This window comes from Manis pentadactyla, chromosome 15, assembly GCF_030020395.1.
Source record: "Manis pentadactyla isolate mManPen7 chromosome 15, mManPen7.hap1, whole genome shotgun sequence".
Taxonomy (NCBI): Eukaryota; Metazoa; Chordata; class Mammalia; order Pholidota; family Manidae; genus Manis; species Manis pentadactyla.
In genome coordinates, this window is record NC_080033.1 from 40,029,779 (window position 1) to 40,042,426 (window position 12,648).

At 43.6% G+C, this 12,648-nt stretch overlaps 1 protein-coding gene across 3 annotated transcripts in view; it reads left to right on the forward strand.

Annotated features, from left to right (window-relative positions):
- The window catches only part of LOC130681005 (liver carboxylesterase-like), a 52,769-nt gene that overhangs the window by 24,470 nt on the left and 15,651 nt on the right, over nt 1–12,648 (forward strand). For all 3 annotated transcript variants that reach the window (XM_057492950.1, XM_057492951.1, XM_057492952.1), the window contains 3 exons: nt 7,806–7,950; nt 10,081–10,214; nt 12,357–12,510. In XM_057492950.1, the coding sequence (XP_057348933.1) occupies nt 7,806–7,950; nt 10,081–10,214; nt 12,357–12,510 (433 nt within the window). The remainder of the gene's footprint in view (nt 1–7,805; nt 7,951–10,080; nt 10,215–12,356; nt 12,511–12,648) is intronic.

Genomic DNA, 12,648 nt, shown 5'->3' on the forward strand with positions numbered 1-12,648 from the left:
CAGAAAATAAGTAAGGACACGGAAGCACTGAACAACACAGTAGAGCAGATGGACCTAATAGACATCTATAGAACTCTACATCCAAAAGCAGCGGGATATACATTCTTCTCAAGTGCACATGGAACATTCTCCAGAATAGACCACATACTAGGCCACAAAAAGAGCCTCAGAAAATTCCAAAAGATTGAAATCCTACCAAACAACTTTTCAGACCACAAAGGCATAAAACTAGAAATAAACTGTACAAAGAAAGCAAAGAGGCTCACGAACACATGGAGGCTTAACAACACACTCCTAAATAATCAATGGATCAATGACCAAATCAAAATGGAGATCCAGCAATATATGGAAACAAATGACAACAACAACACTAAGCCCCAACTTCTGTGGGACACAGCAAAAGCAGTCTTAAGAGGAAAGTATATAGCAATCCAAGCATATTTAAAAAAGGAAGAGCAATCCCAAATGAATGGTCTAATGTCACAATTATCGAAATTGGAAAAAGAAGAACAGATGAGGCCTAAGGTCAGCAGAAGGAGGGACATAATAAAGATCAGAGAAGAAATAAATAAAATTGAGAAGAATAAAACAATAGCAAAAATCAATGAAACCAAGAGCTGGTTCTTCGAGAAAATAAACAAAATAGATAAGCCTCTAGCCAGACTTATTAAGAAGAAAAGAGAGTCAACACAAATCAACAGTATCAGAAACGAGAAAGGAAAAATCACGACGGACCCCACGGAAATGCAAAGAATTATTGGAGAATACTATGAAAACCTATATGCTAACAAGCTGGGAAACCTAGGAGAAATGGACAACTTCCTAGAAAAATATAACCTTCCAAGATTGACCCAGGAAGAAACAGAAAATCTAAACAGACCAATTACCAGCAACGAAATTGAAGAGGTAATCAAAAAACTACCAAAGAACAAAACCCCCGGGCCAGATGGATTTACCTCGGAATTTTATCAGACATACAGGGAAGACATAATACCCATTCTCCTTAAAGTCTTCCAAAAAATAGAGGAGGAGGGGATACTCCCAAACTCATTCTATGAAGCTAACATCACCCTAATACCAAAACCAGGCAAAGACCCCACCAAAAAAGAAAACTACAGACCAATATCCCTGATGAACGTAGATGCAAAAATACTCAACAAAATATTAGCAAACCGAATTCAAAAATACATCAAAAGGATCATACACCATGACCAAGTGGGATTCATTCCAGGGATGCAAGGATGGTACAACATTCGAAAGTCCATCAACATCATCCACCACATCAACAAAAAGAAAGACAAAAACCACATGATCATCTCCATAGATGCTGAAAAAGCATTTGACAAAGTTCAACATCCATTCATGTTAAAAACTCTCAGCAAAATGGGAATAGAGGGCAAGTACCTCAACATAATAAAGGCCATCTATGATAAACCCACAGCCAACATTATATTGAACAGTGAGAAGCTGAAAGCATTTCCTCTGAGATCGGGAACTAGACAGGGATGCCCACTCTCTCCACTGTTATTTAACATAGTACTGGAGGTCCTAGCCACGGCAATCAGACAAAATAAAGAAATACAAGGAATCCAGATTGGTAAAGAAGAAGTTAAACTGTCACTATTTGCAGATGACATGATACTGTACATAAAAAACCCTAAAGACTCCACCCCAAAACTACTAGAACTGATATCGGAATACAGCAAAGTTGCAGGATACAAAATCAACACACAGAAATCTGTGGCTTTCCTATATACTAACAATGAACCAACAGAGAGAGAAATCAGGAAAACAACTCCATTCACAATTGCATCAAAAAAAATAAAATACCTAGGAATAAACCTAACCAAAGAAGTGAAAGACTTATACTCTGAAAACTACAAGTCACTCTTAAGAGAAATTAAAGGGGACACTAACAGATGGAAACTCATCCCATGCTCGTGGCTAGGAAGAATTAATATCGTCAAAATGGCCATCCTGCCCAAAGCAATATACAGATTTGATGCAATCCCTATGAAACTACCAGCAACATTCTTCAATGAACTGGAACAAATAATTCAAAAATTCATATGGAAACACCAAAGACCCCGAATAGCCAAAGCAATCCTGAGAAAGAAGAATAAAGTAGGGGGGATCTCACTCCCCAATTTCAAGCTCTACTATAAAGCCATAGTAATCAAGACAATTTGGTACTGGCACAAGAACAGAGCCACAGACCAATGGAACAGACTAGAGAATCCAGACATTAACCCAGACATATATGGTCAATTAATATTTGATAAAGGAGCCATGGACATACAATGGCGAAATGACAGTCTCTTCAACAGGTGGTGCTGGCAAAACTGGACAGCTACATGTAGGAGAATGAAACTGGACCATTGTCTAACCCCATATACAAAAGTAAACTCAAAATGGATCAAAGACCTGAATGTAAGCCATGAAACCATTAAACTCCTGGAAGAAAACATAGGCGAAAACCTCTTAGACATAAACATGAGTGACCTCTTCTTGAACATATCTCCCCGGGCAAGGAAAACAACAGCAAAAATGAGTAAGTGGGACTATATTAAGCTGAAAAGCTTCTGTACAGCAAAAGACACCATCAATAGAACAAGAAGGATCCCTACAGTATGGGAGAATATATTTGAAAATGACACATCCGATAAAGGCTTGACGTCCAGAATATATAAGGAGCTCTCACGCCTCAACAAACAAAAAACAAATAACCCAATTAAAAAATGGGCAGAGGAACTGAACAGACAGTTCTCCAAAAAAGAAATACAGATGGCCAACAGACACATGAAAAGATGCTCCACATCGCTAATTATCAGAGAAATGCAAATTAAAACTACAATGAGGTATCACCTCACACCAGTAAGGATGGCTGCCATCCAAAAGACAAACAACAACAAATGTTGGCGAGGCTGTGGAGAAAGGGGAACCCTCCTACACTGCTGGTGGGAATGTAAGTTAGTTCAACCATTGTGGAAAGCAGTATGGAGGTACATCAAAATGCTCAAAACAGACTTACCATTTGACCCAGGAATTCCACTCCTAGGAATTTACCCTAAGAATACAGCAATCAAGTTTGAGAAAGACAGATGCACCCCTATGTTTATTGCAGCACTATTTACAATAGCCAAGAATTGGAAGCAACCTAAATGTCCATCAATAGATGAATGGATAAAGAAGATGTGGTACATATACACAATGGAATACTACTCAGCTATAAGAAAAGGGCAAATCCAATCATTTGCAGCAACATGGATGGAGCTGGAGGGTATTATGCTCAGTGAAACAAGCCAAGCGGAGAAAGAGAAATACCAAATGATTTCACTTATCTGTGGAATATAAGAACAAAGGAAAAACTGAAGGAACAAAACAGCAGCAGAATCACAGAACTCAAGAATGGACTAACAGGTACCAAAGGGAAAGGGACTGGGGAGGATGGGTGGGTAGGGAGGGATAAGGGGGGGAGAAGTAGGGGGGTATTAAGATTAACATGCAAGGGGGGGTAGGAGAAAAGGGAGGGCTGTACAACACAGAGAAGGCAAGTAGTGATTCTACAACATTTTGCTATGCTGATGGACAGTGACTGTAAAGGGGTTTATAGGGGAGACCTGGTATAGGGGAGAGCCTAGTAAACATAATATTCGTCATGTAAGTGTAGATTAGTGATAGCAAAAAAAAAAAGGGCAGTTCCTGTGTGGTAACCTCCAACGAGTTCTACACAAGGGTATAAAGGGCATATAAAAGTGTAGGCAAAGGGTCTGTTTGTGTTTATACAGAGGATCAAAGCCTAATTGGGCTACCCCGAAAATGAACTAAGATACGATATGAAAAAGAACTTCCAACATCTGCACCCTCTGGAAGACTCATGCCAGAAGATGATCATCAAAAAACCCCAACAAAGATCCACGCACTGCTACAGCTGTAGATGCACTCATCCCACCAGTTCCTGGACCTGCCATGGGAATGAGGAAGGAGATATCTAAGCTGGCCTGTGCATACAGTAAAACAACAAAATTGGACTGGATCTATACTGTTGGAACTCAACCAAGAATTTGGAGAAGTGCAAATTGTAGCGCTCCAAAGTCTTACAACTACAAACTATTTATTGTTAAAAGAACATATGGCATGTGAACAGTCCCCAGGAATGGGTTGTTTTAATTTGTCTGATTTCTCTCAGACTGTTCAAGTTCATTTGGACAATATCCACCATATCATAGATAAGTTTTCACAAATGCCTAAGGTGCCTAACTGGTTTTCTTGGTTTCACTGCAGATGGCTGGTAATTACAGATATGCTTTGGTTATGTAACTATACTCCTATTATGTTAATGTGTGTGTGCAATTTAAGTAGTAGCTTAAAACCTATACATGCTGAAGTTACTCTACAAGAAGATATATCAAAGAAATAATCAATCTTCCCATGTTTTCTTCCGCCTGCTACTTCTATAGCTTTTCTTCTTCCTTCCTAATTACAACCCTTAAATAGAATTCGTGCCTCATATCAAATTTACCGAGTATCATAATTCTTCCAAGTGGTAAAGATACCTCAAGACAAATGCTGGGCATAGAAGCCACAGGGCATAAATATGCAAAGAAGTAAAAAGCTAACTTTTTCAAACAATAAGGCTTCTCTCTCACTTACCAACTTCACATTTCCCTGTATGGCCCCGGAAGATGACTGGTTAGCCAGAGACGGGTAAGATTCCTCAAGGGAGGAACAACCTAAGACAGGCACAGTCGCAGGGGGGCCATCAGGTGAGAAATTGGGGATCAACAGAGGTGAGGCTTAGAACCTCACCCCCCCGTTCTGAGAGAAATCTTCTGCATACGTGGATGTTTTATTGCCCTGGTCTAGCTTGGATTAACACATAGTCTACAGGCACACACCTGATCATCTACATGTGCTCTCTTACAACACTAAACTATGTTTTCTACCTTTATCTTGTATCTACCTACCACTTCAGCAATTTATTAAAAATAATAATAATAAAGAGAGAAATGTGGTATCCACATATAAATCAAGTATAAAAACCAAATGAGTATTCATATTTGAACTGACTGTTTATAGTTCATAATGCATGAGCAAAACCGGAAGTTTCTGTGATGACTGCCCTTGTACTGTTCACTATGTAACTTATTCATTATGTAAGAATTTGTTCTACATGTAAAAACTTGTTTGTTATGCCTCAGAAGATTGGAGACTGACAAAAATTAGGCTTGGGGTGGAATAATGATTGTGCATTGAGCATTGACTCCCCTATACAGAATTTTATTGTCGTTAACAACCATTTGATCAATAAATATGAGAGATGCCCTCACAAAAAAAAAAAAAAAAAGGACAGACTTCCAATGGTAAAATAAATTAGTAACCGGGATGTAAGGTATAGCATAAGGAATATAGTCAAGATATTGTAACAGCCTGGTAGGGTGATAGCTGGAACCTAGAATTATGTATATAAATGTTCTACCACTGTGTTGTACACTTGAAACTCATGTAATGTAATACTGTGTGTCAACTACCCTTCAATAAAAAATAATAATTAAAAAAAAAAAAAAAAAAAGTTCACAGCATAGTGATAAAAAATTCAGTTCCGAAGTAAAATATAACAATTCTAAATCAAGATTTAAACAAAATAATGAGCAAGCTTGATCTAATGTTTACAGATAAAAGGTTGCATTCAACATGAAACGTGAAAATGGACCTCAAACTAGGCTATAAAGCAAGTCCCAGTCTGAAAATATTAGGATTATATAGACCATTACCTCTCATCAAAATGAAATTAAGTTAAAATCACTAACACAAAGATAAAATAAAAATTCTACGTTTGGAAATTTAAAACTATACTTTATGTGGTGTAATTGTGAGTTTATGACACTATTCCTTTAACTTCCTATACTGTTATCTTTTTGCAAATTAGTTTGTTCTAAATGAATTACAGGTTTATTGTAAAAAAAAATCTAACAATACAAATTTGTATGAAGAAAAAATAAAACTACACTTTAAAATAGTTCATGGATCAAAGAAAAAATTATATGGGGAACTAGAAAATATTTGAAATAGAACAATAACAAAAAATGTTACACATCAAAATTGGAGATGCAAATAAAGCAGTTGTTGGAGCGTAAAAAAAAAAAAAAAAAAAAAGATGTGTTTCTTACTATAAATCACAATGTCACATCACCCTATACAAATCGTTTGGAAACCTGTTTCACTCGTTTATAGCACGAACAGCATTCTATGTCCTTAAATATCACAGCCTGACATTTTAAAGCTGTATCACTTTAGGTATTGAATCATGATTTATTTACCTAGTCTCTTACTTGATTTAGTAAGTAATGTATTAAGTTACTATTAATGTTTTTGATAATATTGTTAGTGCTCTGATAAGCATCCTATAGGTAAATTTTATGCACAGTCATGAATATTTTTGGACAAGTTCCAAGAAATCACACTTCTGAGTGAAAGACTATGCACTTTTTGTTAAATGCCCCTCCAACTACACTCTGTCCATTAATATAGGAAAACCTCCATTCACCAGACTGTTGGCAGTGCTGGGGGTTACCAGAAAATATTTTTGGCTATTGGGGAGTCAAAATAATACATATTATTATTATTATCATGATTATATATAGTTTGGCTGCTCATTCTGTTTTTATTTGAATACCAGTAATGTTGAACTCTTGTTTTCCTTTTTTGACATTTGAATTTCTTCTTTTATGAATATTATCCCCCTTGGTCTTGGGGAAAGTCCCCCAGAATAGGATCAGGAAGTCATCTTTGCAGACTCTGAATCTGCCCCTTGACAACTGTGTCACCGAACACTGCAGAGCCTCAGTTATCTCCCCTGTGTCCTGGGGCAGGGGTGGCTGCCTTCCGCACACACTAAAAGTCAGAGATGTTGCTTATAGCTTTGGAAATATAAGGATGACATGATGGATTTTTCTGGCTATGTGAACCTGGTCAGATTCTCTAACCTCAGTTCTCTCTCCTATAAAATAGGGATGATAATAATAGAGCCCATGTCCTGGCATTGATCTGAGATTAAATGAGTTAGTACATAAAGAGTACTTAAAACAACGCCCGGCATGCTGGGAGGACTCCCTAAAATAGTACCAGTTATTATCTGTGTTGTATCTTCAAGATTTGTTATTAAGGCGCTAAACAGTGCTTCCCTGGGATGGGTTAATGATAGAATCTTAGCATGTCAAGGCTGCAAGACCCTTGTAAAAATCACTCCCCTCACTTAGGCCTGGCAGATTTGGGTCAGAGCAGGCAAGGAATTCATCCAAGGTCACTCAGCAAATTAGTGGTTGAGGCAGGACTAGAATGCAATTCTCCTGGGGTTGCCCCACAGATGTTTCACCCCTGACCTGTTGTAGGCCCTAATGTCTGTCATTTGAGTGATTTCTCATGTCTTGTGGAAGTCTCCCATGGGCCAGAGCATGTTTTCGTAGTGGAGGAACATGGTCACCCTCTAGCCTACCTTGGGAGCCAGCAGAGAGCTGGCTGCAGCCAGGCTGTGTGGGGAATGGGTCTTTCCCGGGTGGGTCACATATGGGGTATCCCAAGAGGTGCCAGGCCTTCTTACTCTACATGGTCCTGGGGAACCCTATTGAGCCCCAGAGCCCCCACCCAGATTCCCCAGGTGGCCTCCTAGCCATCCCAGTCTCTCAAGTCTGGTGAGAGCAAGTCTATTTAGCAGCCTACACCTGCTGGCCCGAGGCCTGGCCTGTGTGCAGGAGACGGCCTGACTGAGCTCTGACTGACCCCCAGGAGTTCTGCTTTCTCCCCAGGTGCTCCCAAGACCCAGTGACCGGGCAGGTGCTCTCAGAGCTCTTTACCAACAGAAAGGAGAACATTGATCTCAAGTTTTCTGAAGACTGTCTTTACCTAAATATTTACACTCCCGCTGACCTGACGAAACAAAGCAGGCTGCCAGTAAGTGGCGAGTTCCAGAACTCTGGGCCTTCTGGGGCCACTGGAAGAGGCTGAACACAGCTGGGGGGCAGGCTATCATTCCATGGCTGTTCCCAGGGCCCCGGGCTTCCTTTAGCCGCCAGATCCAGGCTGCACATGACCAACAGAAACACGTTTTTCCATGCCTCAGTTTCCCCTGGTGACAGACAGGAGGGCCTCTGGGGGAGTTTGCTGTGCTTGTCTAATGCACACTGTAATGTTTCCAGGTTCTTTTATGCTAATAGGAGGAAAAGAATGATTACTCTTAGTTGCCAGATTAGGAATCTGACACCCAAAGCAGCTAAAACAATTTCCAATAAGGTAGAGCTGCAGGGAATCTTAGAGATAAGACACAACCCAACCCTTCATTTACAAATAGAGAAACTGAGGCCCAGCATGGGGAAAGTGTCAGAGGTGTTGGGACAGCCTGGGGCAATCCAAGAAGCACTTTTCCTTAGCCTTTGGCTAACTAGGATTTTACTGTAGCTTATTCCCCACTTTAACTGTCTTCTGGCAGCCTTGGTGACCCAGGGAGTCATCAGCTCTGGAATAAAGGAGACCTGCAGGTGGGGCAGGCTTCCAGGCTCTGCACCTGCTGGAGGGTAGGGAGGGTCCACTGGAAAAGAAGGGGGTCGCTGGAATGGAGAAGGTGCAAGTGTGTGGGGAGGGGTGGGTCAGCACCCAGCCATCTCCCGGCAACACACCTGGCATGATGCCCAGGATGGGGGGAGGGCCTCTGTGTACTTGTCTGGAAGCTGGCCCTGCACATGCTTGGCACAAATATGTTGGGACAAAAGTTCACTCATTCATTCATTCCTGCATTCATTCTTCTCTTGTGTACTCAGTGCCCCCTTAGGGGGTTAGGAGAAAGGAGGGACACAAAACACTTAGCATGCAGCCCCTGCTGTCGAGGGTCTTACTATCTGGCTTCTCAGATGTCAATGAGCTTCAGCAAATCACTGCTGACCAGCCCTTGGCTCAGCCTTCACCCAGAGATGAACATGAACCAATTCCCTCTGCCTGGAAGTAGGCAAGGCCCCGGGGTGTAGGACAGACAGGGGCTCTGGGAACCATGAGTCAGGAGAACCTCTGGTTATGGACACCAGCTCTGGAATTACAGGGTCTGGGGTTAAATCCTGGTGGTGCCTGCATTAGCTGAGCAGCTTGGCTCTCGTTCCTCAAAATGGGAACAATCACATGTGAGTATCCAGCGATGAGGACCAAGGTTTGGCTCAGTGCCTGGTGAATACACAGGGGAGGAGCTTCTGAAACCTTAGAGTTGAAGGGAAGGTCTTATGCCCACGTTAACAGTGACCCACTGGTCATGGCCATTGGCTGCCGTGAGCTGAGTGGCTCAACACGTGGACTCTGGAGCCAGACTGTGGGTTCAAACACTGGTTTCATCACTTATTAGCTGTATGACCTCGGGCAGGTTAAGTGCATCACTTTCCTGTCTGTTTCTGGGTGAAGGCTGAGCCAAGGGCTGGTCAGTTCCTGTCTGTTAAATGGGAATGAGAGCCTCATGGATCGTTTATTTTTAAATGCTTAGGAAAATACTTGGCACATAGTTCATGTTATGAATGACTTTTTTAAACTAACAAAATTATTGCAATATTACTTTAGCCACTCTCATTTCCTTGCTCACAAGCTCTTTAAATGCAAGATCCACGTGTTATGAATTTCTGTGTCCACTCTCAACCTCAATTCTTATCACAGTCCCTGGCACATAGAAGGTTCTCAGCTCATATTAGTCAAATGATTGAAGACTTCTCGGAGGAGGTGGCTTTGAGGTTGGGCTCCAAGAGAAGATGACACTCTGAGCCTTTGGCTGTTCCCATGATGATGTTTTCAGTGTGAGGAACCCTGGGAGGAGGTGGCACTGGAGGCAGGGAGACTGGCAGAGGCAGGGCGATTGGCGTCATGGCTTCAGCCCCAGGTGGGAGAAAGAGAGAGGCGAGCAACTGCCAGTTCCAGCTTTGCTGGGGACTGGGGGACTTCTGGAAACAGTCTCCTTGAGCCATGGCCAACAGGTAGGCCATCAAACCAGACAACCTCATGAGGTCCCTCCCAGCTTTGCTCCCTATAACCGTTATTTGCTTCCTCCCTGTCCAGGTGATGGTGTGGATCCACGGAGGTGGTCTGATGGTGGGCGGGGCATCAACCTACGATGGGCTGGCCCTGTCTGCCCATGAAAACGTGGTGGTGGTGACCATTCAGTACTGCTTGGGCATCTGGGGATTCTTCAGGTAAGATGCTGGTCCCTCCTCACTGCACACTGGCCCCCGAAGCAGGGTGCAGGGATTCAGCTCTGTCATGCAGCCCTCAAGGGGGTCTTGCTAGGTTCCCTAGTAAGACATCCAAGTCCCTTCATAACTGGACCTCTTCTACCTTCTCTTTCCCCAGCCACCCTGGTCCCTTGCTTCTGAACTTTTGCAGATGCTCCTCCCTGTGCCTGGAATGCTTAGTCTACCTGATAAACTCCTATTCATCCTGCAAGGCCCAATCCAAATAATTACCTCCTCTGAAATACTCATCTCCTTTTCACCTGTGCCATCCCAGTGGCTGCAGTTGGAAGTTGTCAGAGCATCGGATTCCAATGCAAAGCCCTTCTGGGAGGAATGTCAGGCCCACTCATCCCATTTCTTTCTTGGAATTGACACATACATGGGTGAAGGCTAGTGTCTTGTACATCGAGTCTCCATGGGGACAGGAACCAGGTTTCCTGCAGGACAGTTACTGTGAACCTTTTTTGAATGACCTGTGACCCTGAGATGACTAATGGGGCACCTGGGGGTGGGGTGGGCTCCTCACTGGAAAAACCTCTAGAGTAGGAGGAAGGTTCTCCCCAGGGGTCACGCCCCAGGATGCGTCGCCTTGATTGAGAGTCCTCACCCACGGCCTGGCCGCTCCCTGGCCCGGCACAACAGACACCAGCGCCCCCAGCTTCCTCTCCTCTCAGCCTCTCCACTGTGCCAGCCAGGGCTCTACTGTGACCACCGCACTGTTCAGGGTGAGGTCGCCAGTGTCCCAACAGCTCTTGGCCCAACCTTGGCAAGCATCCGCACACGGTCACGGCAGCATCCACGCGTGATCCCTCGCACCCTTTTGAAAAGCTTCTTTCTCTTGGCTTCTGGCCACCTCCTGCCTCACGGCTGCTCCTTCTCGGTCCCTTCACTGGACCCCCCTCCTTCCTGTCCTCAGGCCTTTCTCCATCTCCACTGGTTCCCTGAGTGACCTCAGGGGGCACCTTCATAGTTCCTTCTTTCAGCCCCAACTTCTCCTTTGAAATCCAGATGGACATCTCCTTCCACCTCCTGCTGTTTCCACTGGATGACTGAAGGGCACCTCACACCCACACGGACGAACTTAACCCTTGACCCCCACAGCTCCTCCCCCAAGAAACACTCCTACTTTCCCCACAGTGCCTGCTGCTCAACTGCTGGCAGCTCTCTCCTTCCAGTTGAAGCTCCGTGATCAGCCTAGACTCTTGTCTTTTTCTCACACCCCACATCTAGTCAGTCAGAAAATCCTCTTGGTTCCACATTTAAAATATAATCAGAATCCAACTACATCTCACCTCCTCTCTTGTAACCACCCTAATCAAAGCCCTTGGTGTCTCTCACCTAAGTTATTACAATAACCACTTACTTTTATAACCCTGCGACTTTTACACTTTATCTGATCCACACAGTAGCCAGAGTAATCCTTTCAGACATAAATTGCATCACGTCATTTCCCTGCAATGGCTGCCCATGTTACTTACCATGATATCAAAGTCCTTACCAAGGCCCATAAGGCCCTCTCGCTGCATGTCCTACACTCAAACTTTTGTTCCTTGGACCCCAGGGCCTTTGCACTTGCTGTTTCTTCTGCCTGGAATTCCCTTCTTTGGATACTTGCAAGGCTCCTTTGCTACTTCATTCAGGTCTCTTCTCAAATGCTACAGCTCAAAAAGGCCTCTGGTCATGTGATCTAGAATAGAACCCACTGCCCCTTCCCTGCCTTTTCCCTTACTCTGTATTATTTTCCCTGACAGCACTTTCACTACCTGATGTTATATTCTATGTATATCTGTTGAGAATCTGTAGTGGGATTTCTGTGTAGTCAGAGGTTCTGCCTGTTTTATTCTCAGTTGTGCTCCTGGCTCTTCGAACAGTGTTTGGCACATAGTAGATGCTCAGTAAATAGATGCTGGATGAGTGAATGAAGAGCCCTACAACAGAACAGTGCTTCAGGAATGGAAGGCAGGAGAAGACCCCTGTGTCAGGGCTGTGGGAGCCCAGGCTTACTCAGGAAGGTTGACCTAGAGCCCCCAGCCCTATCTGTGGTCCTGAAACCCCTGCCATGAAGTTGCTGCCCCCACCTACACCCTGTTTTCTTACTCACAGCACTGGGGATGAACACAGCCGGGGTAACTGGGGTCACTTGGACCAGGTGGCTGCACTGCACTGGGTCCAGGAGAACATTGCCAACTTTGGAGGGAACCCTGGCTCTGTGACCATCTTCGGAGAGTCTGCAGGAAGTGAAAGTGTCTCTGTTCTCGTAAGTGTTCCCGGCCCTGATGTGACTGCTCATGGGGCGCCTCACTGGGAGACCAGCCAATCCAGCCATGGGTACCTTCATTAAAAGCCCTGGATTCAGAACCGACTGTACTCAGCATGGGACCAGATGGTGGGGAGC